Source organism: Centroberyx affinis, unplaced genomic scaffold, assembly GCF_046629955.1.
Source record: "Centroberyx affinis isolate AG114_WGS23_722 - 3 ecotype Tasmania unplaced genomic scaffold, CSIRO-AGI_Caff_v1 ptg001870l_1, whole genome shotgun sequence".
NCBI lineage: Eukaryota > Metazoa > Chordata > Actinopteri > Beryciformes > Berycidae > Centroberyx > Centroberyx affinis.
The window spans coordinates 21,114-47,500 of NW_027280244.1; the positions used below are offsets into that span (position 1 = coordinate 21,114).

At 41.7% G+C, this 26,387-nt stretch overlaps 1 protein-coding gene across 1 annotated transcript in view; it reads right to left on the reverse strand.

Annotated features, from left to right (window-relative positions):
- Positions 1-8,314: 8,314 nt before the first annotated feature.
- The window catches only part of LOC139653092 (myosin light chain kinase, smooth muscle-like), a gene marked incomplete at its 5' end in the record, with an annotated part of 36,956 nt that continues 18,883 nt past the window's right edge, over positions 8,315-26,387 (reverse strand). Inside the window, 16 exon segments of the mRNA XM_071530048.1 lie at positions 8,315-8,921; positions 9,346-9,458; positions 9,544-9,672; positions 10,224-10,314; positions 11,431-11,554; positions 11,688-11,840; positions 12,529-12,652; positions 13,482-13,699; positions 16,712-16,915; positions 18,344-18,434; positions 18,774-18,809; positions 19,120-19,234; positions 20,505-20,695; positions 24,901-24,922; positions 24,924-25,058; positions 25,841-25,968. Of these exon segments, the coding sequence (XP_071386149.1) occupies positions 8,784-8,921; positions 9,346-9,458; positions 9,544-9,672; positions 10,224-10,314; positions 11,431-11,554; positions 11,688-11,840; positions 12,529-12,652; positions 13,482-13,699; positions 16,712-16,915; positions 18,344-18,434; positions 18,774-18,809; positions 19,120-19,234; positions 20,505-20,695; positions 24,901-24,922; positions 24,924-25,058; positions 25,841-25,968 (2,012 nt within the window).

A 26,387-nucleotide genomic window follows, 5' to 3' on the forward strand; every position in this document is an offset into this window, starting at 1 on the left:
CCTGGATGTCTTCATGTCCGAGAAATATTAGACTCAAACAACAGGAGCAGAGGTGCAAACATGAAACATGCAGGAATATTACATCAGTAAACACACTGTCTTTATTAAAAACACTGTGGATCAGTTATGAACGGTAAAGGCTGACATTTCAGCCATGGAGCCTGAAAAAGTAGATTGTTATCTTTTGTAAGGAATGACAACAACAGAGACATGAACATTTTCATCTAAAATGAATTCAACAAGATGAACGTTGAGTAGAAAAAGTGGATCAGACATTTCAAATCATCCTGTGTGAATGTTTCAAACACTTTCACACAACTGCTCAGTGTTTCCTCTGAGCAGACGCTGATCCGTCTGTCAACAGTCAACTGGTTTTATCCCACAGTTTCCATCCTCCATGGATCTCATTAGATACTCAACCAGCAACTGACAACAACAGCAACTTTATTCCCAACAGTTTCCTCATCATCACAGTTTGAAGTTTGCCCAATCTTGGAACCCATCGTCTATCCGTCTGACGACAATTAGTCTCTGGGGGCGACAGCCAATATTTCGGGGTTTCCGGTGTAGCCAGCGGACATCCGGGCCAAGACTTCCTCTTCCGTGCGCCAGTCATTGTTTACAGTCCGACACGAGACGCGAGAATGGAGTTTGAGTTGAGAGACGATGTCTATGACAGGATTGTTTCACAAGTTTTTTAGGTCCAGACGACATTTCGGCTAATCTCTATAAACAGATATCTGCATATGAGACGTCGTCTCTCAACTCCAACTCCATTCTCGTGTCTCAAGTTGCTAGTCGGACTGTAAACAATGACCGGCGCACGGAAGAGGAAGTCTTGGCCCGGATGTCCGCTGGCTACACCGGAAACCCCCAAATATTGGCCGTCGCCCCCAGAGTCTAATCGTCGTCAGACGGATAGACGATGGGTTCCGAGATTGACGTTATCAAGCCTGAGAATTTGGAAAATGCGTTTCCCCAAGTTGCAGGCAATACAGACACGGAACATTTTGTGAAATGAGTCTTAAAGGAATAGTTCACCCAAAAATGAAAATTCTGTCATCATCTCCCCCCCCTCATGCCAGTTGAAACACAGGTGAAGTTTGTCCATATAACACACAGGGAGGTTGCCAGCACAACTCCATAGCAGCCTTCTCCAAAACAACTGAAGTCAGTGGGGACCAGTTCTTCAGAGTTCCAAAAAGACCTACAGTATATTTACACCATAATTTTGTGCAAATCTTAACTAAAGCTGATTGATTTGCAACAAATAATGGTGTATAGGTCTTTCTATTCACAGTGTGATTGTTTGGCTGTTTTTGATTTGGAACTCTAAAGAACAGGTCCCCATTGATTTCAGCTGTTTTGGAGATTTGTTGTGCTGGCAGCCTCCCTGTGTGTTATATGGACTAACAAATTTCACCTGTGTTTCATTTGGCATGAGGATGAGTAGATGATGACAGAATTTTCATTTTTGGGTGAACTATTCCTTTAAGTGTGAACCTGAGATCATGATGCTCTCCCCGCATCATCTGCCGATTTTGCAGCTGAATAGAGAGCCACTGGCGTCACAGGCCGTCACCTATCACTCAGGACGCTCCTGTCTGTGTGAGGCCCCTTGTGTCAGCATGCTGTCCTCATGTAGGGTTAACGGACCATAGACAGTGAATGGTCTGCTGGCTGATAGCTAGTGTTCCACCAAAATGTCCAGGGTGAGGCTTAGGGTTGGAGGTCGGGTTAGGTTTGTCCAGTGTGGTTGTCCCATCGCCTTGTCTAGGGGTTAAAAACTATATACAGCAGGACAAGAACACATTATTTGCTATTGTGCGGGTATACTGTTTTCATGGCTCCAAGAGCTTTGCAGGTGGCTTCCCCATCCGTAGTGTTCTTCCAAACTCAGGCAGAACATGCAAAGTTATGTTAAATAGCAGGTATTATGTACACTGACATTTTATGTTCGGTTCTTGCCATCTAGGGTTAGGTTTAGGCTAAGGTCAGGGTTACATAGTCTGTAGAGATGCACCAAATAGGCTAACCTAACCTCCCTCCAAAATGTCATTTTTTTATATTTTGCAAACAACTTGGACAGCCATCCTGCTCACAGAGGGTACCTGTTATTTTGTGGGAAAATCTTCTGGCCTCAGCGAGTGGCTCAAAGTCCAGTGTAAGGAGGAATGGGGTGAGGGGGCGTCCCTGCCTCGCTCCTCTCCCTAGGGGGAAAGTCAGACAGCGCCTGCCATCGACCGGTACGCTGGCCATTGGTGAGCGGTACAGAGTAGAGGTCTGAGTGGGGGGCAGGGCGGGGTGAGGGGATGGCTGCCCGCAGGTGTCACCAAACCTGCAACAGATGTTAGTGGTGTGTGTTTTCTGGCTGCGGGCGGGCAGTCACGCTTTTAAGCTGCCCGCTGGATAATGTCACTGTTTGTGCGCCGTTACATGCCACACATGCACCAAATAGCTATTTGGCACAGTTAGGCTAATGGCAGAAAACAGAGCAGAATTATTTTTTTCAATGAAAACTTTTCTCAGAATTCTGAGATAATTATCTCATTAATTCAGAAAAACAGACCATTTAAAAAAAAAAAATAAATTCTGCTCTGTTTTTCTGAGATAATTATCTTGTTAATTCAGAAAAACAGGGCACATTTTTTTCTCTCAAGAGAATGCATTACGCTTCCGTACAAATCAACGGGAGCAATCATAAATAAACAGGCCTGTGCAGACCTCTAGTACAGAAGTCTAACCCACTTAATAAAATTGGTGCCAAACCTAAATCTGTCTAAAGCACAAATACAAAGTGCCACTTGATCAAACAAACAATCAAATGCCTTCATGAAGAAAACCATGGGAAACATGGGATAGCAGCCCTGAGACCAAGTCTTACTGTTTCCTGGATTTTTGGACAATTCCCCATTGGTTCATAGAATATAAACGTCTCCTTTGAATAAATCCCATTTGATCCGGATTAATGAGTGAAGGTAAAAAGTTTTCCAGCCGTCTGGAGATCAGCTTTGCTAGTATGTTACTTTTACTGTTATACGGCTTATGGGTCTGTAAGAACCACAATGTTCAGAGGGTTTGTTTTTCTTGAGGATTAGAGATATATTTCATTTCATTTCATATTTCAGATTAGAGATACAGTATATTTCATTCGGTAACACTTTACAATAAGGGTCACTAAGTTAAGGGTAAGTTAATGCTTAATAAAGGTTAGTTAATGCTTAATAAGCATTAAGTAACCCTTAATTAACAGTTAACTAATGTGTAATTTACTAATGGTGTTCATGTTAACTAAGGTATTAATTTATACATTATTTCATAGTTTATAAAGATGACTATTAAATAATGTATAAATTAATACCTTCAGCATTAACTAACCCTTAACTTAGTGACCCTTATTGTAAAGTGTTACCTTTCATTCCATATTTGCCAGGTGCAAGATTCCAGGACACCATCTGCTGCCAGAACCTCTGAAAGCTTCAGCTCCATTGGCTCTGGAAGAACAGCGCCCTCTTCCTGTTTTCTGGCGTAACGCAATCCAGCAGATTTCCCTCCAAATCCACCAGGTGGAGAAACAATGGGAATCTTTTACCATCATTATACTGATGTCTGTGCTGATGATTTATTTATGTCATATTTAAGATTCTCAGAGTTGAGGTTAAACTTCAGTTAAATCCATTCAAAATGTAGATAAACCATTGAAGTTATTAGAAGTCTTAATAGGACTTAATATTGATACCAGACTTTAATTTGGGCAAATTTAACTGTTTGTCTGTTATTCAGTACTACCAATATGTGACAGCTAAACATGTAGTTTGGTTGTAAATATTGCAGAAAACAAAGCTCTATTTTAGTTACAATGCTTTAGGAAAATGCTTTACTTTCCATCTGTGAGTAAAACTTTTAGACAACATTATGTGAATACACCCCAAGTTCAGAGATCACAGAGAAAGAAAACAGTACAACCAACATTTAAATAAAATAAAAACTAGAAATAAATTCCAGCTTGCATCTCTAATGAGCGCTGGCCTCTTTGTTTTGGTCAGAGGCTGCTGCTCCCTCAGGTGGATCAGCAGCAGTGACCCGACCGTCCTGGGAGCAAAGAGACGGTGTGGATTAATGACCTGTTTACAGTCTTATTAGACTTTATTAACGAGCTCGTCAGGACTTAACGAGCTGCTCTCAGGTGGGCTCATTATCTCAGCTGTTACACATTCAACAGAAGTGACCAGTTGTTTTGAACCACCGGTGGCGTCAGGGCAGAATGATCCTCTGTGGAATTAAACCTTTCAGATTCTTAGCTTTGATGATTAAAGTTAATTGTTTTGCAAGTCTATACATTTACAACATTGATGATTGACTGATATAATAAATTCAACTTCAACTTCAAGATTATAAAAAAAAATAAAGATTAAATCTTGGGTCTTTTTCGTGTTGCCCAAGTGTTAAAGGAGTCCAGAAACCTTCTTTAGGCCCACAGGTCATTTTTCTGCTGTAGATTCTATTTAAAAAGTCAAAACAAATGTGATTTGCTGAGGGAAGAAACACAAAAGTTCAGTAATGATCAAATTCCATGTCAGCAATAGCTGTGTTCAGTCCTGCTGGGCTGGAGAGGGCTAAGACATAAAAAAAATAAATAAAATAAACTAAACCTCCACAATGAAAAATAAAAAGGAGTGTTTGCTCTTCAGGAACCTTCATGAACAGGCGAGCTGATGCGCTAGTGCTCCTTATTAACATGTAGATAGGCATTTTGCATATAATTACTGTTCAAACATCAATGACTTGTGGATTTGGTCATGAAAATTAGGCTTTGCGATCAACTCGAAGCATCTCGCAGTATGAAGCAAACGCAAACAAAACATTTGAAAAGGTAATTTTAACTGCAATATGATTACACTTGTTTAACAGTGTAATCATACTGCAGTTAAATGATTACACTGTTAAACAGGCGTGTCGAGTCAGACTGACTTCCACTGTGGCAGCTGTTAATGTGAGTTGCTAGTATCTTTCTTCTCTTGCCTTGAAACAGGTCAGAGGTCGCTGTGTTCCAGGAAAACTCACAAAATCAGCCGCTCATTGCTTTAATATGCTAGTTTGTCAGAAAAATAAACCTGGAAGACCAACGATAAACAAACACGGCTATCCTGCAGCTTAACAGGCTAATTTAACAAACATGATGGTTAGTCTGCTAAATGCAAACTTCTAATAAAGCTGCATGTGTAAAGTAATTGTTTTCTTACTGTTGACTGACACTAAATCCTGACTTTTGTTGCATGTTGTCCCTCCGTTTCGTATTTCCTCTCATGTCCTGCAGCGCACTCTGCAATAAAAGCCTAGAAAACAATCTTCCAGTCAGCACAACACACAGCAGACAGCCTCTTCATTTTGTGATAAAAATTTATTTATTATCCGTGAGTAACTACAGCTGTAGTGTTCTCCATACATGTCATCTGCAGTTCGTCAAACTGATATATATTTATAAAAATTAGAGAAATATAATCTACATACATCTAATACAAAAACAAAACAATCTAGGTGTGATAGTTCACTGGTTGGTTTTAGCGTTGGGGAGTTGTAATACGTGAAAATTAAGTGCTGGCGAGAAGATCTCAAAGAAGACGGATGCTCAAATGATAATATCATTATTATAAATCTGTGCTTTAAATAAGTCTAAAAAATAAAACATTCTTAAAAACAACCACCAAACAGGCCCAGGTAAATTTAACAAAGAAACAAGGCGTAATGCAGATGAGGTCACACACAAACACACACCCGTGAAGTTTTAAATTTGGTTTTCTTTGGTTTGGTTGAAAACAGCAGTCAGCCCGAAGCCTTTAAATAAATGATTAAAACACAAACAAACAGCTGGAATGTGGCAAAATGTTAAAAGATATGGTTTTAACATGGTGACGGCCACTCGGCCGCCCCAACATCTCACCGGGACACGAGACACGATTCAGTCGGTTGGTTTCTCTCCACCAGTCACACTGTGGGGAAAGTTCCTGCTCTGCTCTGAAAGATGCTCCACAAGGATTTTCATATCAATAAATCAGTCAGTTTAGTTTTGCTGGTCTGGAGAGAGACGACCAGACGACGAGAGAGAAGACCAGCAACGTGTCACTTTCATTCAAATCTGATCATGATAACTGGCGGTAATTTCAGCCACAATTTTTTAGCGCGTAATTTTTTCTTCTTCTTCTAGATGTGACATCTGTCTTCCTCCTGACATGAAACTGGTGGCATTAGACAAAATCTGTACAGGAAATTCTGCTTTTTCAGTGCAAATGTCAAGTTTTTCTTTTCTAAATGAATGTAAAATCTTGACCTGATGTATCTGGGCCAGATATTGTTTTCCTGTGTGTTTCATGAAAGGCAGAATTTGGGGAGTAATTCAGTCATTACATGTAGGCTCGACATTAACACCAGGACTAGGCAAATCTGGTTTTGATTCACTGCCAAACAATTTTCATCATGAAAACTTCAAGGACAGCTAGCAAAAAATGCCGCAAAACAACACTGGTTTTAGTTTCCACATGCATGATCAACACACAAATAAAACAAATGCACATTACAGCAGCTATGTAAACAGTGAATAAACTATCAGAGAGTTCAACATGTTCAGTTGAAGCGAACTGTTCTCACCGCTGGAATCTAAAAACCTTCAAACCTGTGGTTACCTTTAAATCAGTTGAAAAATGGCTTCTTAGTTTTGCAAGAATTGCTCATTCAATCAATGGATAACGGCGTCTGCTAGCTTATCTCGTGGCTAGCTGCTAACTGCTAACACTGCTATCAAGCTGTTTTTCCGGGCAGCCGAAGGATCAATATTGATTATTTTACCTCATAATGTGACAAATGTGAAATCAAACCCAGACTGTTAAAAGCGTGTCTGTGTCCCTTTAAGGCGTCGTAACATCATAAGGCAGCGGCGATGTTAGCTGTGAAATGTTTGTGGGCGGCCGGGCGCCGCTCAGATCAAACTGCTGTCCGAGTAAAAAAGACAGAAAGTGCCAAACAGAAGAGAAGAGCCGAGCTGAAAGATTCAACTTCAGAGGGAGAGGGTCCTAAAGACTGAAGCAGCTAGACTAAAGGCTAAAAAAGGGGGTTACTATTATAATTTATCATCATCATCATAATTGTAGTTCTGACCCTGAGCCTTATATTGACAGAGTTGGGTCACGTCAGTTTTAAGGCGTTTGGTTGTGGATGTTGCTGTTCTTGCTGTTCGTTAAAGCTGCACCGGGTCATTTCCACACGCTGGCGACCCCAAGTGGCAGCGAGAGGGAACTGTTTGAATTTGGAGGACTTCATTACCTAGAAATCCTGTGCGATAAGGTCAGTAAACAAATCTGTCCTGCTTGGTACCTAAGGAAACCAAAGATCTAACGTCGGTGAGTCCGGATTTCTCTTCTGGATTTCCCTCTTCAGTTTGGATCAGCAGGGAGAACCTGCAGCGGGGCGAGACACTCCGCTCTGCTGCCGCATCACTTCCTGTTTACCAGTCCCTCCAGGAAATCGCGATTTTGCGATCGCAATAATTCACGCAAATTCAAGAAATCTCCGCAATATTTGCGGGAGCTTGCAGTTTTGCTAAATTGCAGCAACTTTTCCGCATGAAATGGCCAAATCAACAGACCGCTTGTGATTTGGACTAATTGTCGCATTTCGTGTCGTGGTAACTTACGTCATCGCAGAGCGCATTCAGGTGGAAGATGAACAAAACCTCACCTGCCAACAAAAATGACTGCCATAGACCGTGCAAAACAAAACCAAACAAGTGCTGCAAGAATCGAGGTGAGGTGCAAAATTCAAGCTCTTGGAAGAGTTAATAGCTTAAACGGAGAGTGGGAGAGAATAGGGGGAGGCTGTGTGTGTGTGTGTGTGTGTGTGAGAGAGAGAGAGAATTTTTTTTTTCCTTTGCTTGCAATTTTTACCCATTCCCACAATTTTACCACAAAAAGAGCACATAAAACCCTCGCAATTTTTGAGAAAAGCCGCTGCAAAATCAAGCATTTTTGGCCGCAATAATCACAAAAAAACTTGAATGCGAAATCCTGGTGGGACTGATTTACACTGAGAGACGCTGCAGCTTTACAGGGAAATCTGGACTAGAGCAGCTTTAAATTCATCTTAAAGTATTTTTTTGACCTCACTGCACTCAATACTGAAGTATTTGCTGTTATTTTCCGTGTTAATTCTACAGCTTCAGCTCCTTCTGACATCGTTCTGCTTTACTGTCCAGTGACCCAACTCTCTGAATGTACGGCTCTGGTCGTCTCGGCCTTCCTCACCTCCTCCTCCTCCTCCTCCTCCTCCTCCTCCTCCTCCTCACTACCATCGTACCATCTTCACCGCTGCCTGGACTCACACAGGGAGCGCTCCTGGGTCAAATACTGTTTGCGAATACTTTTTATGGTTTGTTTTATCCTACTGAAGTGCCGGCTGGGTGGAGTTTACCGCACAGGACTGTACAGTGAGTTTAGACAACCACAGGAAAGGGTTTAAGTCGCTCTAATCTGTCTTTCAGTGAGTGGCGTCTTACTTTACCCAATTAGAACTGTCCTGTTGTGATAAACCCCGCCCACCTGGTGCTTCAAGCAGGATTAAACAAACATTAAGGCTTGTTTGCAGGTCGTTTCCAGCCCAGGTCTGATCTGTAACTCAGATCCAGGTTTGATCTGGTTTCTGCCTGTTTAGACGGACAGGGGAACGCCTCGTCTGAACTGGAGAGAGTTCCACACCAGACCTCCTCTTCCTGTGGGAATCCAGACGCACACCGCTTACTCCTCTTCCTCCTCCTCCTCCTCCTCTTCCTCCTCTCCTGCCATCACCTCCACCAGCAGCTCGGCGGTGCAGGTCGCCTCCCCCAGACTGTTGACGGCCTTCACTGTGTATTTGGCGTCATCATCACCTGAAACCTGCAGGGAGGGAAGAGAAGGATGAATAAACAAACAAACAAATGAAGACGCAAACTATGTATGAGTAAAATAATTAGTAAATAAATAAATAAGTGGATGAAGGGCACAATGGGTGAATGAACAAATGAATAAATGAAGAAACAGATGAACTTCTGCATGAGTAATTAAAAATAACGGCCGAGAAGAGGCTCCTTCGCAGTAAACAGTAATAGGTACTAAAAAATATAAACAAAAATACAAAAAATGTATAATAAAAAAACGTAAAGAGTTTCTACAGAACTCTCACTTTAGAGGCTCACCAGTATAAATAAAGGTGAAATATGAGGAAATTTAAGATAGCGAAAGCTGACTTGAAATATCAATGGATGAATAAATAAATAGCCAGAAGTAAACCAGGTAAAATATGAATATTTAATGAGCAGACCTCAGAAATGACCAGACTGCAGTTTCCGTCTTCGTCGTAGTCGATCTGGAAGTGTCGCGTCTCTTTGATCGGCTGCTCGTCTTTGTACCACACCACCTCCGGGTCTGGGTAACCTAGGAGACGAGACGAGATGAGGGGTGAGGCGGGGCGTGTGTGAGTGTGTGAGTGTGTGTGTGTGTGTGAGTGTGTGTGTCCTACCCTCTATCTTGCAGTCGAAGCGCGCGGCGCTGCCCTCCACCACCTCCACGTCTTTGATGACGGAGCTGAAGGTCGGCTTACACTCCGTCTTCTGCTCATACTCCAGACACTCCAGGAACTGGTTGTCCTCTGCACACACACACACACACACACACACACCATTATTGTTTACTTTTACTGACTGAATTAGAGTCTCCAGTTGTTTTTTCTGCTGTTTGGAATTGAATGGGAGTGAATGAGGCTGATTTAAAAATATCTTTAATTGTGGTGCAGCAGCTAGAAACAGACAGAATTAACATTAAAATAATATTCTATTCTATTCTATTCTGTTCTTACGGAAGAGGATTAGGGCCACATGTGAAACATTTATTTGAGTTCTGAGTTTAAAGTCAGAATTCTGAGAATAAAGTCAGAATTCTGAGTTTAAAGTCAGACTTCTGAGAATAAAGTCAGAATTCTGAATTTAAAGTCAGAATTCTGAGATTAAAGTCAGAATTCTGAGAAAAAAGTCAGAATTCTGAGTTTGAAGTCAGAATTCTGAGATTAAAGTCAGAATTCTGACTTTAAACTCAGAATTCTGAGAATAAAGTCAGAATTCTGACATTAAAGTCAGAACTCAAATACATTTTTCACATGTGGCCCTAATCCTCTTCCGTATGTTCTCCTCTGGCCAGCCTGACCTTCAGTGGGCGAGCCCTTCTTGGCGCTGACTCCAGCCAGCATGGCCATGGACGACAGTCTGCCGATCGCCCGCACAGCGTGGCCCGTTTTCTGACAGAGAGGAACAACCAATCAGAAGACAGACAGACACCTCCTGTACCCGCCTCCTCCGCCATGTTGGATGACACCGACTCCATTAACTAGACTATGAAAATATCACTTCAAGAGCAGATAATAAGTAATAAGTAATAAGTTTACCAGTAATTACAATAAAAACATCATGTTTTTATTATTTTGTTGTGTTGCGTCATGCTTTTCTTCTTGCGTTGTTGTATCTTTTTTGTTCTTGCATTGTTGTATCTTTTTATTGCGTTGTATGTTTATCGCATTGTCGTATCTTTTTGTTCTTGCGTTGTCGTCTTTTTTATTCTCGCATTGCCATCTTTTTATTGCGCTGACGTATCTTTTTACTCTTGCGCTGTATTTATTATTCTTGCATTGTACTTTTTTATTTCTTGTGTTGTCGTATATCTTTTTACTCTTGCGTTGTATTTTTCTTTTTTCAGTTTTCTTGTGCTGTATCTCTGACAAGATCTCGTTGACAAAATGCACTTATTGTAAGTCGCTTTGGCCAAAAGCTGCTAAACGATATGATGTAATAATGTAACGTCTTTGTTTACTTCTTTGTTGTCGTGTTGCATCGTGGTTGTATTCTGGTATTGTTGTGTTTAACGTCACGTTTTGGTTCTTGTGTCTTTTTTTTGTTTTGCGTTGTATTGTTTTGCGTTGTATTGTGTGTTGCGTCATTTTTTAATCAGTGTTGTGTTGCATAACTTTTGTTGTATTGTTGCGTTGTCAGGTTTTTATTTGTGTATTGTTGTCACGTTGCGTTGTATTTTTATTTCTCACGTGTCATGTCTTGTATTGTTGCGTTGCGTCTTTTCTGTTCTTTTGTTGTTGCGTTGCATCATGGTTTTATTCTGGTATTTCTCCTGTGTTTTGTGTTGCGTCTTTTCTTTGTTCTTGTGTCATGTCGTGTGTTTTTTTTCTTGTTGTCTCGTTGTTTCAGGTTTTTCTTCTTGTCGTCTGTGTTGCATATCTTTACTCGTGTCGTTTGTCATGTCGTGTTTTTTTTATTGTTTCGTGTTTTCGTGTCACATCGTGATATTCATTCGGTATGTTGTTGTCATGTTGCGTCACGTCTTTCATCATCTTGTTGTTGTTTACCTGCCACTTCCTCCTCAGGATGTACTTCTTCATCCTCTCCTTGGACAGTTTCTTGGCCTTCATGGTGTTTGTGTCCTGCTTCAGCCAGGGGTGTTCGAAACACTTAGCGCAGGTCAGCCGAGCCCTGGCACACACACACACACACACACACACACACACACACTTTCTTCAGCAGCTTGGCAAAGTTCTTGGGATTGCCTGAGGTCACGCCTAGATCCCTCCCTCCCTCCCTCCCTCCTTCTCCCCTCCCTCCTTACTTCATGTCTTTCTTCAGCAGGTTGGTGATGAAGTCTTTGGCGTTGTCGGAGATTTCGTCGAAGGCCTCGTCCTCGAAGTCCCAGGTGGCCGAAGTGACGTTGGAAAGAGTCTCGTTATCGTTGTCGCCCATGAAGGGAGAGAGACCGCTCACCCTGAGGGAGAGCAGAGGAGAGAGCAGAGTTTAAGAGAATAAACTGAACTGAACCACGCTAAAAGAAACCGAGCTGAAGTGAATTTAATTGAAATAAAGTCAAAAACAAGAAAAAAATTAAACAAAGGATTAGAATTAACCCTAATTAAACCAACCTAAATTGAACAAGACTAAAATTTTTACAAGATAAAGCTAATCTAAATTAAATTAGAACCTTAAAATAATTCAACAAAGTAAAGTAAAACTAAAATAAAACATAACTAGATTAAACTAAACCTTCCCATCTAGGGACAAACATTGCGAATTAGCTTCGGCTATAAATGTTATGTGACAGACTATTTTTTAAAATGTTCTCTGTCTGTGTATCTGTCCCTTCAAATACACACTGAAATAAAAAATAAAAAAATAAACTTAAACTAAACTAAACCACTTCATAAAACTAAAACATAACTAGATTTAATGAAACTAAAACCTAACTAGATTTAATTAAAGTGCTTATTGATTAAAGGGTTAGGGTTAAAGTAAACTAAACTAAAACTCTACATGATTAAAGTTTAAATTACTAATTAATTAGTAACTGAACTAAACTAAATCCTACTCACAGGATGCAGCAGATGACTCTTTGTCAGAAAGGTAAATTTAAACTAAGCTAAGCTAAATATCCGTCCAGGTTTATCATCATGACTCACAGGATGTAGCAGATGACTCCTATACTCCACATGTCAGTCGGATAGCTGATGGCTTCGTAGTTGATCACCTCCGGAGCCACGAACTCTGGAGTCCCGAACAAAACCTTAAGGGTTCCCGCATTTTCTGTAGGGGGAAGACAGGAGGAAGAGATGAGTCTGGGTTCTACAGGGCAAAAGAAAGACTTTCAGTTCAGTCCAAATAAAACACCAATAACCTGTAAACTCAACAACAAGCTGAAGGGACGGAGGATTCTGCTGGCTCGAAACAGCCGGGCTGGAAAAAGAACCAATATATCTTACTCAGGTAGGTTTGGCACGTAGATCATTTAAAATGTACTAAGAGTAAAAGTTACTCTTTTTAGAAAAGAGTTGTTAGGTTTGTTAGATCTTTTCAATGTGATTCTACGAGTTCAAACTAGATTCTTTTAATAGGAAAAAGACTCCACTCTTCTCTTCTCTGCTGATGCTACAACAGTGTTACTCTGTAATGGATGTGATTTAAAATGTTGTGAAGTACAATACCCCTTCACTACCATTCAAAGGTTTGGACACACCACATTTTTTTTAATTCTTACTATGTTTCACATTTTAGAATAACAGTAAAGACTCAAAACTATGAAATAACACCAACAAAGCGTTAAATAAATCAAAACTATCTTATATTTTAGATTCTTTGCCTTGATGGAAAGGCAAAGGCTTTGGAAAGAAATTCATATATAGGATCAACTTCACTATTTATGTTTGTCTAAGAAACTTATTTCAAGCATTTAAGCAGAAGCCTGAATGGATTTAAGAGAATGAAACACAGAACATTCAGGCAGGAGTCGGACTGCTGACTGGGAGTGAAGTTTTCAGTGGAAGTGAATGAGAGGTGAAGCACATTTTCTCAGTCTGACCGCCTTCACCCCAGTCTGCAGGCTGACTGGCCGGGTCGCCCCGTTGCATGCTGGTACCTAGTCGCCTGGCCAGGCCGAAGTCGATGAGTTTGATCTTGCTGCCGGTCTTGTTGACGCACATGATGTTCTCGGGCTTCAGGTCCAGGTGGACGATGCCCTGCTTGTGGATGAAGCTGACGCCGTCCACGATCTGCAGCATGTATTTAATCACCTCCCTCTCCGTCAGCTCGAAGTCCTCATCGATGATCCGCTCAAACAGCTCGCCGCCCGAGATCCTGCACACACACACACACACACACACACACACATACACTGATTACATTCGCTCCCTAACCCCCGAACCTTAACCCTAACCTGCACCTGATTCAACTTTAAACCAAATCCTAATCCTGAACCCCTTGAAGTAATCAGTGGCAAAACACCCTCACTGTGGAGGATTTTCCTCCTCTTTCTGGACATTTTGTCTTCGTAAATACAAGAACACACACACACACACACACACATACATTTAATTTTGGCTCCCTAAGCCCCGAACCCTAATCCTAACCTAAACCTAAACCTAATTCTAATCTTAACCCTAAACCCAAATCCTTAAAGAAGGAAACAGCAGTAGAACATCCTCTCTTTGGAGGATTTTCCTCTTCTTTCTATCCTTGTGAGGACATTTGGTACTCAGAAGTATAGAAGAACACACACACACACACACACACACACACACACACACACACACACACACACACTCAGTCAATACAGCATGGATGCATCAAATTTATAGAGTTATATTTAAAAAATGCCGCCTGTGAAGCTGTACAACAGAGCGGTGAACGGACTGAACCTGTCCAGAAGTGTTTGGACAGTATTTTGTTGTATTTCTTAATATGAGGAAATATAAAAAAGTCTCTCCGCATGTTTTGACATGAGAGGAATATCTCTGCAGTTTGAGTCTGAGTTTCAGTGAGGAATGCTAACAAGCCATTTTAGGGAAACCAAAGGACAGATGGAGGAACTTTCAGTCTGGCCAAGACAAACAAAACAGATTCAATTCAAACTGTTATCCCTTTAAGAAGGTAAAATATTATTTCTGTGAGAAGATAAAATGTTATCTCTCTCAGAAGGTAAAATATATTTTCCTGTTCAGAAGATAAAAAGCCGTTGGGACAGATGGAAATCCCCCTGCATGTGGGTCCGGTCTGTTGGTCCGTCTGTCCATCATTCCCTCCAGCTCTATAATTAGCAGAGAGGAAATAGCCGATCTCACATTCCTCACATAGTTGGCCGGGAAATTATTTTCCAAAGACCCCAAAACCAACAACGTCTGCATCTGGGTTTCCAGGTTCCAGCCTCAAACTGAGAAGAAGACTGAGACTGAGACTGAAGACTGAGACTGAGACTGAAGACTGAGACTGAAGACTGATGGCGACCTTACACCAAAGGACTTTTCAAGCAATTTCACTGTTGCAGACAAATTCCCAATGTCGGAAATAAAATCATGAGAGTTTTGCTGGAGTTGTTGCGCGCTCCCGTCATCTCCATCGTTTGGTGTAAGGTCAGAAAACTCAGTCCCAGCTGTCTTAAGTCTTTTTCTTGTCTTAGCGTTCCGATAAAATCAAACATGTTTAATATTATCGGAAGTCTTTAGTCTTGGCTCATGCAAATAGTGAAGTTCAATGACGTTGAACGTTGTCAATAGTTGCGCTCTCTCCGAAGGAAAAAAAGATAGCTACTGTAATGTTTGCTATTAGCCTACGAGCTAACCGTACGTTTCAGCTGAAGATCGCTAGCTTCAATCATATAAATCTGGCTGCAGTGCTCCCTCTCTCCCTTTCTCTCATACATACACGTGTGTGTGTGTGTGTGTGTGTGTGTGTGTGTGTGTGTGTGTGTGTGTGTAGGAGGGGGATTTACTTTGTAGAGGTGTTCACAAGTCAGTCCATGTTTACAATCTATTGGAAAACTCTGAATAGTAGGGGAAGCCCTTTTCAAAGTCTTCTAGTGTATGGTAGGCATAAGAAGAAGACTGAAGACTGAGAAGAAGACTGAGACTGAAGACTGAGACTGAGATGAAGACTGAGACTGAAGACTGAAGACTGAGAAGAAGACTGAGACTGAGACTGAGATGAAGACTGAGACTGAAGACTGAAGACTGAGAAGAAGACTGAGACTGAAGCAGCGTCTCATTACTGTCTGATGGGACAAATTATGAAACTGAAACTGATCAGACGGGCCAAACAATTTCAATTTCCAATTTCGGATCCAAGCTCTTTAGCATTCATATAAAAACAGCTTGAATCCTCTTTTAGGTTCTAGTTTAGCAAACAAACACGGCTGTGATTATCTTCAGCACTCGGCCTGCTGATACACTGGACAACAGCACTCCCTCTCATGTGATATATATAACTGCATTAATAAAAAGATGAACTAATGTTAAATGCACATGAACAACTGCATTCATTAATGTTATACATGTTTGTTAATAACTGTTTACTAACATGAATTAAGTATGAACAGTGACATTACAAGCATTACCTAACGTGAATAGTGTATTATTCATGTCATTTCCTATAGTTAAGTGTAAACTGACATGAAGAATAACACACTATTCACATTAGATAACGCTTGTTGTGACTTATTCACTTTAGTTAATGTCAAGATGTTCCAGTACAACATGAAGAGTTTGGGTTTCAGTTTAGACAAAACATTGGCATTAATAAACATGTAGAATAGCATTACTTAATGCAGATGTTCATGTGCATTTAACATTAACTAATCTTTGTTAATGCTGTTATTCATGTTTAATTCATGTTAGTAAATGCATTAGTTAATGTTAGTTAATGAACACTTAACGTAAAGTGTTACCAATATACTATATACTAGAACATAATGATAAAACAATTGCACTTGAGTTTGTAAAACACTTTTTAAACGTACTCACTAAAATGGGCAACAGTTACATAAGCTTAGACTCTGAAAATAAATATGATTAATATTCCAAATTAAAAACGGCTGCAGTAATCTTCGTCAGGGTTTTTAATACTGAAGCTTGGCCAATTGTTCTCCAAGACAAGCTGAATATTTTGCATTCCTCTTCCTCCCTAAAACAAATAAAATGGCTGACGAATGATGAAGTTCAGATCAGGTCATGTTTAGTTTTGTACATTCATCTAGTTTGAAGTTAAGAAAACAGCAATAAAATCAGCTGCTTGTAGGAAATCAGAGACCTCCGTGCAAGACACTGAACCCCAGCTGACCTCTGACCTCTGACCCCTGACCAGGTAAGCAGCACCTACATCTCCAGCACCATGACGATGTCGGACTTTCCCTCGAAGGCGTCGATGCACTGCACCAGTTTGGGGTGGTGCAGGCTGTTCATGATGCCGATCTCCTGCCGCACGTTCTCCTTCTCCTTGGCGGAGTAAGCCTTGATGAACTTCCCCGCCCAGACCTTCTTGGTCGCCTTCTCCACCAGCTTGAACACCTGGCCGAACTTTCCCCTAGGAGACCCAACACACCCAAACTTTAGACACTTTATACTCACAAGGCTGGAGTCGACTCTCTCGCTTCGGTTTGAAATCTAACTCGAAGGAACTCTCCGCCAACGCTGAACAATCCTCCAACTTGCTGACATCATTGAACACATCATTCCTGTCACTTCCATTTTTAAGTTAATTGACATCCTGACTCTGCAAACTCCCTTTAGGATCTGGAATCAAGTCTCTATCAAGTCAATATTTACATTGTCAAGGTAAATTGCCCCTGATACAATCTGGGAACCCATCGTCTGTCGGTCTGAGGACGATTAGACTCTGGGGGCGACGGTCAATATTTGGGGGTTTCCGGTGTAGCCAGCGGACATCTGGGCCAAGACTTCCTCTTCCGTGTGCCGGTCATTGTTTACAGTCCGATTAGCAACTTGAGACACGAGAATGGAGTTGGAGTTGAGAGACGACATCTCATATGCAATGTTGGGAATACCGCGTTACTGTAATTCCATTACTTTTGGCGGTAACTAGTAATGTAACTAATTACTTTTTCAAATTAAATAACGCAATTACAATTACTGAAATTTAAATGGACTCGTTACTCGTTACTTTACGTGAAAATAGCGGACAACTTCAGAGGATTATCCGGTTTACGATCATCGGACATTACGGACATTATTTTTCCCTCCTCGAGATAAAGGACAAAAACATAGTGGTGAGCTGTAGTCTATGTGCAGGTTGATAGATAAATTTGACAGTTGTCTTGTCCCACACTGTGCCACAGCAACATTAAAATAACATAGCTATGTGTGCATTAATAAGAGAATTGAAGCAGATATTTAAAAGTAAGACAAAAGTTACTTTCCCTAGTAACTAATTACTTGTATTATGCAGTAATTGGTAAAGTAATTCAATTACTTTTTGAGAGCAGTAACTAGTAACTAATTACTAATTTTCAGTAACTTGCCCAACACTGCTCATATGCAGATATCTGTTTATAGAGATTAGCCGAAATGTCGTCTGGACCTAAAAAACGTTTGAAACAATCCGGTCGTAGACGTCGTCTCTCAACTCCAACTCCATTCTTGCGTCTCAAGTTGCTAATCGGACTGTAAACAATGACCGGCGCACGGAAGAGGAAGTCTTGGCCCGGATGTCTGCTGGCTACACCGGAAACCCCCAAATATTGGCCGTCGCCCCCAGAGTCTAATCGTCGTCAGACCGATAGACGATGGGTTCAGAGATTGTCCCTGATATAATCAATAACCATCCTGATCAATTTCAGTCACAGCATTCTGCTGTAGATCCGCACATAGTTTGTTTGTTGACAAATGTACTTATTATAAGTTGCTTTGGACATAAGCGTCTGCTAAATGACATGATGTAATGTAATAATATAGTTTACAGCAACAGAAAGGCATCATGGGTAGAGCGTCTTACGTTCCCAGCCTCTCCTCCACGTCATACAGATCTTTAACCTTCGTGTCCATCCTGACCGTCACGTCTCTGTAGTCCGGATCCTTCTCCGAGTCTGAGGGGTCAGAGGTCAGAGGTCAGAGCTACTGGGTGGGATGAACGGCCTTCAGTGTGTTGAGTTGTGTTCTTTTGTTGCATTATGTGTTGTGTTGTGTTTTGTGTCGTGAACTTGACATGTTGTGCTTCCTTCTTGGATTGTATGAATTTGGTTTGTATTGCGTTCCACCATTGTGTTGTGTTGTTGCATTGTTGTCTACCTGACATGTTGTGTGTCCTTGCTGCTCTGTGTGGATTTAGTTCAGGTTGTGAGTCCTGATGCAGCAGATCAGATCAGATCAGATCAGATCAGATTAGTTCAGATCAGATGAAACTGACTAATAAAACAGCAGCTTACCTTCATCCTCCTCCTCTGCCTCCTCCTCATGGTTCTCTGTTGGACATCACACAGCAGACAGTCAGGTTTAAACGTCTGTATGAGTTCATTCTGTATTTGCAGTTATTATTTCATTATTCTGACATCTTTTCTCCAGTGATTCTTTTAATTATTCTCTCACGTTTCCTTCCACCAGTTTTAATCAGTGTTTTCTAAAAGCCTCCACCAGGTGCCACCAGGTTTCCTCTCTGCTGCGTGTGTTCACCATGTCTGCAGCTCTACTCTGTTTAGTTCCGTTTACTGTAGCTTACTTTAGTTTACTTTAATTTACTTTAGTTTACTTCAGTTAAATTGTTCGTTTACCCACCATCATCCTCCACCAGGCCCACAGTAACGGGTTGGGACTCGGCGCTCGGCTCTCCCACTCCGTAGATGTTCACCGCCCGAACACGAAACTTATACTGACGCTCTGGAAGAAGGTTCTGGAGAGACGGACAGAAACTTTATTGATACCTTACTGACAAAAGGACAGATTCCCAAGTGACTCCTGAGGGGGATGAGAGTGGAGATGCAACAGTCACATGAAATATCTGGATTTTGACATTTTAAATCCCAGTTTTTCTTCAGCAGAGTCTGAAAGTTTCTCCATCTGTCTTCCTGAAATATTAATTATTAACATCGAGCTGACTGGCGAAGAAAAATAACAACTCAGACTGAAAAAGTCAAGGTTTCCCTCCATCAGTCTCCAGATTACTGTTGTGACCCAACTGCCACCTGAATACTGCAATCTGCTTTAAGTAAACTAACACGGTATCTACCTGGACATTGTAGGAGTGTTCAGTATCTACCTGGACTTTGAGTGTTCAGTATCTACCTGGACGTTATAGGAGTGTTCAGTATCTACCTGGACTTTGAGTGTTCAGTATCTACCTGGACGTTATAGGAGTGTTCAGTATCTACCTGGACTTTGAGTGTTCAGTATCTACCTGGACGTTGTAGGAGTGTTACAGTATCTACCTGGACGTTGAGTGTTCAGTATCTACCTGGACGTTGTAGGAGTGTTCAGTATCTACCTGGACGTTGTAGGAGTGTTCAGTATCTACCTGGACGATGTTGGAGTGTTCAGTATCTACCTGGACGTTGTACGAGTGTTCAGTATCTACCTGGACATTGGAGGAGTGTTCAGTATCTACCTGGACGTTGTACGAGTGTTCAGTACCTACCTGGACATTGTTGGAGTGTTCAGTATCTACCTGGACGTTGTAGGAGTGTTCAGTATCTACCTGGACTTTGGAGGAGTGTTCAGTATCTACCTGGACATTGGAGGAGTGTTCACTATCTGCCTGGATGTTGTAGGAGTGTTCAGTATCTACCTGGACTTTGAGTGTTCAGTATCTACCTGGACTTTGGAGGAGTGTTCAGTATCTACCTGGACATTGGAGGAGTGTTCACTATCTGCCTGGATGTTGTAGGAGTGTTCAGTATCTACCTGGACTTTGAGTGTTCAGTATCTACCTGGACTTTGAGTGTTCAGTATCTACCTGGACATTGTAGGAGTGTTAGAGTATCTACCTGGACGTTGTAGGAGTGTTCAATATCTACTTGGACGTTGTAGGAGTGTTCAGTATCTACCTGGACGTTGTTGGAGTGTTCAGTATCTACCTGGACATTGTAGGAGTGTTCAGTATCTACCTGGACGTTGTAGGTGTGTTCAGTATCTACCTGGACGTTGTAGGAGTGTTCAGTATCTACCTGAACGTTGTAGGACGTGCTGTTGCAGGACACCAGGTCTTTCCACTGCTGCTCCACAGAGTCCCAGATCTCCAGGTTGTAGGACTGGACGGCGCTGCCTCCGTCGTACGTCGGGCCGTACCAGGACAGGGTGAGGGTGGAGCGCCGGATGTCCGACGCTGCGGGGACTTTGGCCGGAGGGTCCGGCTTGTCTGGGGGCAAATGATTCATTGATTCATTAATTGTTGGTTCAGGGTTCCTACACATTTTCAATTAAAAAATTCCATACTTTTTCTAGACCTTGATTTGTTTTTAATTGATTTTGTCTGGTGTTCAATATGATTTACGCAGATAGACATCTTGCCCCTGCTAACTAGGTCATATCACTGTATAGATGAAGATTGTTCTTCACAGCGACAAATATCAGAATATGTGAGATGATTGGCAGGGTTCCTACACGGTTTCCATTTTAAAATTCCATATTTTTCCCAGACCCTTGACTGGATTTGATTTTGGTCTGTATTTGATATAATGCATGGGTTGCACGGCTGGGTAATAAGATTTTTTGTTTTCTCAAATCCACAAACTTCCGAAGCTTTTCGAGGCCTCTGGGAAAAACCCTGTGCAAGCTTCTGGAAGTCGGTTTTCCATGCAGGTTGGACTTCAGTACAGCTGTTCTGGGATCAGATTTCCTCCCTCAGTCAGCAGACAGCAGGCAGTAAAATCTGACCTGGGTTCAGTTTACTGGGATGGAGAGACACACTGACTCCAACACTGATTTACTGGAGGAAAATGCTGTGTGTGTGTGTGTGTGTGTGTGTGTGTGTGTGTGTGTGTGTGTGTTTAAATATAAGTGTATGTGAGAGAATATAGAGTGTCTGCATGTGTGTGTGTGTGTGTGTGTTTGTGTGTGTATGTGAGAGAGAGAGAAGAATGTGTGTACATTCAGTGTATGAGAGAGAATGTGTCTGTGTGTGTTCCTGTACGTTTATGAGTCTGTGAGTGTGTCTTGTGCGTGTGTGTGTGTGTGTGTGTGTGTGCATGCGTGCGCTTGTGTATGTATGTGTGTTCGTGCATATGAGTGTGTGTGTGTGAACGTACATGAAGGATAGACTGTGAGAGAGAGACAAACAGAGAGACCACACACATTTAGTGTTTGTGTATGTGTGTGTGTGTGTGTGTGTGTGTGTGTGTGTGTGTTGTACAGCAGTGCTCCCTGTAACACTCTACAGTGAAATTATGAAATTTTCAATCAATCGTCATGATGGTAAAAAAGTGGCAAATAATCCCAGAATTCTTCTTAACACACAGAGTCAGCTACAGCATACTGACTCACTGCTGTGTGTGTGTGTGTGTGTGTGTGTGTGACTGGTTAACAGTATCTGGTGTTTACACACCGCAGCGGCGTTTATGGTTTTCACCAGCAGCCCCATTACTCTACTGCCACACACACACACACACACACACACACACACAGGAAGAGAGAGAGAGAGACAGAGCACTGCCATAAAAGGCATCATACTGTAGCACCGTGCCTGCACACACACACACACACACACACACACACTGTTCTCCTCAGTCTGTTAGAACAGCAGCATCATATTAACAGACTGACAGAACACTCTGTACATGGCAAAATGTCTTTCCTGTAAAGTCCTCCACATACACACACATGTACCTGTATATACTAAATACTAATACCTCTAATATACTGTATATATATTTTGAAGAATAGGACTGACAGATCTATGGTACATTACTGTGGCACTATCCATAGATAATGTGTCATTTGCAACTTCAATCACAACAAATGTATGTTTGTGAATGTATCAAAGCTTTTTAGAAGTCACACTGTCAATGAGCACTGACAATGAATGTGTTATCTTTTTTTATGTAAGTCTAGTGTGTAGTTATCTTTATTATGAGTATTGGTTATACCTGAGATTAGACAGGGTTTTGTTCTGTAAGTGCTGACCCCGCCCACCCGGGCCAGTTTCGGTGTACGCCGGTAGCAATTACAAGTGGACCCTCTCCTACGGTCCAAATACGGACCAATTCATCGGCAAATGCCTTTGGGATTCAACACAGTAACATTGCTTCCCATGGTCAGAAAATGTCGCCAGATTTGTCGCTTTTGAGAAATAAAGTCTCCAGGGGGTCTGAAAAGTCGCTACATGTAGCAACGAAGTCGCCAAGTTGGCAACTCTGGGCCACAGACGCCAAAATGTACAGAACCTCGTAGGCAGCCTGTCTGTGTCCGCTACTCGTCTGTGGCAGGTTTTTTTGAGTTTATCATATCAGGGCCTCACAGTCAGCAGCTCAGTTCACATTCTCAGCCAGAATCTGACGGCTGGACAAACTGTAGCGTATTAAGCACGATGTTTGCAGTTAAAAAAGTGGGGGGTGGGGGGGGGGGGGGCACAAACAGGATTTTGAAAAGAGTCCAGTGGAAATTACGCTCCAGCACACATGTACCTGTATACCTCTGAATACTAACACATTTAATATACTTTGTGTTTGGAAGCATCAGTCAGATTGAGTGTGATATCTGAAGTGAAGCTGATGAAGAGTCTCAGTTTGTTTGTTAGTTGTGATGCAGCTGGGAGGAAAACAAGCCCGGCCGTTTCTTTTTTTGTTTTTTTTGTTTTGCTGACTGTATGTTTTACGAAACGACGACGAAAGCCGCGGACTGTCGGCTCTCCGTGGCTCACGGCTGAATACCGCTGCCCAACCTGGGGGTCGGGACCCCCCAGGGGGTCGCAAGATCATTTTGGGGGGGGTCGTGAGATGATTTATGCGATAGGGGGAAAAAAACAAAACATGTTTCTACTACACAAATGTACTATTTGTTTTTCTCTAGCTTTTGCATTTTTCTTGTGAAATACTGAATAGTTTTCAGCCTCCTCTGATAATCATAATCACAACAGCAGCCTTGTGATGGATGGGGGGGGGGGGATAAGCTGACCCTCCAGTCTCCATGGCGACACTAAACACAAACAGCTTCAGAGCCAAACGAAGCAGCTTCATCATGGAGTTCAGCTTCAGTCTGACTGACAGGCTGCTGCTCCTCATGTGTTCCTGTGTTTCAGGTCAGGACAACACGCGTGTGCTTTCACCACTTTTATTTGTTTTATATACAAATGAGTGCCAGAGCAATCATGTATCAAGATTTGTCCTTAAGCATGCCGATGACTCTGTGATCGCGAGTCTTAAAAGACACAGACTGTTGTTTTGGACCCTCAGCATCCTTCACATGTTGAGTTCCAGATGCTTCCATCAGGGATTTTTGAATTGAACTGAATTTCCTACTTGATCGTTTCACATCAAGCTCTCCAGAGTGGGATAATGAAGTCGGGACACTTTGGGAAAATTTAGCTACCAGAGTTTCTGACTTATGATGCGATGGTGACCTTTAACCTTCTCAACAAGGTGAAAAATAAAGCGTTGTGTCAGTCAACAGTAAGAAAACACATCGATGCAACTTTATTGCCAGTCTGTAGTCAGCGACCAACTTAACATTTGTTTGAAGTTCATTAACTTAGCCTGCAGGACGGCCATGTTTGTTTAGTCTTTTTAGTGTTTTGTCTAAAACCATTGCAATATTATATAAAACTAAAGATCTTGAATCAGAACTCACTATATATACTGTATTGTTCTCTCATAGTTCCATACATTACCTACTGTGTGGAGGTTTGGGGAAACACATACAGAACCAACACTCATCCTTTTTACTAACTTACATGCTTTAACATTTTGTGATCTAGTTGATCTTAAAACTGCACAGATAATGTACAAAGCACAAAATAATTTACTTCCTAACTGTATTCAGAGGTTGTTTGAAATTAGAGAGAGCCAGTATGAACTTAGGGAAAAAACAAGGGTCAGGACAGATATAAAAAAATAGATGTATATCTGTCAGAGCTTGTGGAATAGTTGTGACAACGAATTAAAAATGTGTAGTTCAATTTGCAAATTTTATAAAATGTTTAAAAATAAGGTGGTAAATAAATAAATAAATATAAATCTGAGGTATGATCATTATTGTGTATGAAACGTTTGGAACTTTTTGTTTTTGTTTGTTTATGTTTTTGCTTCTGTTCTGTTTTGTCTTAGAATGTCATGTAAAAAGGGAAGAGGCATAATAATTAAAAAAATAAAAATATTTCTTTTTTTATTTCATTTAATGCCTTATTGTTATTTATTTATTTCCAGGTACATACATTTTGGAAAATTGTTAAAAAAGAACTGAAATAAATGATTACTACTTTATCATCTTCTAGGTTTGATTTTCTGACAAAATATCACGTGAAAGCAACGCGGTTCAGCGGCCGACCGGAACTTTCCCGTCCGAACCCTCTGAACCCTCCGAACCCTCCGAACCCTCTGACCCCGCGGTGCATTGTGGGTCGGATCTTACCGACGATGGTGAGGTTGAGCGCCAGCCTGCCGCAGGCCGTAGCTGTTCCTCAGCTCCACCGTGTAGCAGCCACAGTGCTCCTGCTGCCCGCTGCTGATGGTCAGCTGACTGCTGCTGTCATCACTCTCTATGGTGACATCACCACCCGCCTCCTGGATCTGAAGGGGGGGGGGGGGGGGGGGGGGGGGGGGGGAGAGGTGATGTCACTTCATCTTCCACACAGAGAGAATATCACTCCACACTAACAGTTGGCCAGCAGGAGAGAGACAGACAGTACTACAGATGAAATGATGACACATGTAGATATATAGATCCATATAGATCCATATAGATATAAGATGGTCATAAACAACTTTCCCCAATATTCTACAGATCAGTCGTTCCACAGTCTGAAGGGAAAGTTCAGTCTCCATGTTCTCCAAGTTCTGTCTGATCTTCAGAAGGTTTGATCTGATCTGGGATCTGCCCACATCAATACTGTCAGTACGCTTTGTATTTATATACAGTATACAGTATATATCTACATATGTGTGTATTTGGACAATTTGTATTGTTTTCCTTGTTTAAGTTTTGCTGTGGAGGAATAAACTGTGACTTACTTCCATTTGCAAACCAACTTCAAGAAACAGGAGCAGTGAGTGAATAAAATGTGCTCATTCTTCATTAGTCATTATTTTGAGAAACTTTCTCAAAATAATGACTTAGTATCTCAAAATTCTCCAGGTTTTCAACCCGACCAATCACAGCAGCCGATTTCACCGATCAGCACTCTGAACAGAGAGACGAGCTGCAGACTGGAGAACAACACAGAACCTGCTGCAGAACCTGCTGCAGACAGACCGGACGTTCTGACGCCTGACTGGCTTCACATGTTCCAGTTCTGCTGTCAGAAGCAGCTGGTGATCAATAATCAATAATCAATAATCGCTGTCAGTCTTACTGGTTTCCTGAACTTGAGCCAGGTGCAGGTGATGGGCGGAGCTCCGGAGAACCTGCAGGCGATCTGGACCTTCTGTCCCGCCAGGATCTTCATGTCCTCAGGGAACTGCAGGATCTGAGGGGGCAGGGCTGGGGGGGGGGGGGGGTAATCAATAACCAATAAGTAATAGACAAAAACAATTTACTGTCCAGTATCTGAGGAGGCGGGAAAAATCAATTATCAATAATGACCAGCCAATCCAATCTGCAGCTTTTAAAAGGGGCGGGGCTAGACGGAGAGGACAAATCAATAATAATAATCATATCATTATCATAATAATCAATAAGAAATAAGCAATCAACCGTAAACGCTGATAACCAGCAGGCTGCAGGATCTGAGAGCGATCACTGTGTGTGTGTGTGTGTGTGTGTGTGTGTGTGTGTGTGTCTGTGTGTCTGGCATGTCTATAGCTACTGCTGTGGATTAATATGGGATTGGAGCGATCTGGCAGGGAACACAACTTTCCACACACATACACACACACACACACACACACACACACACACAC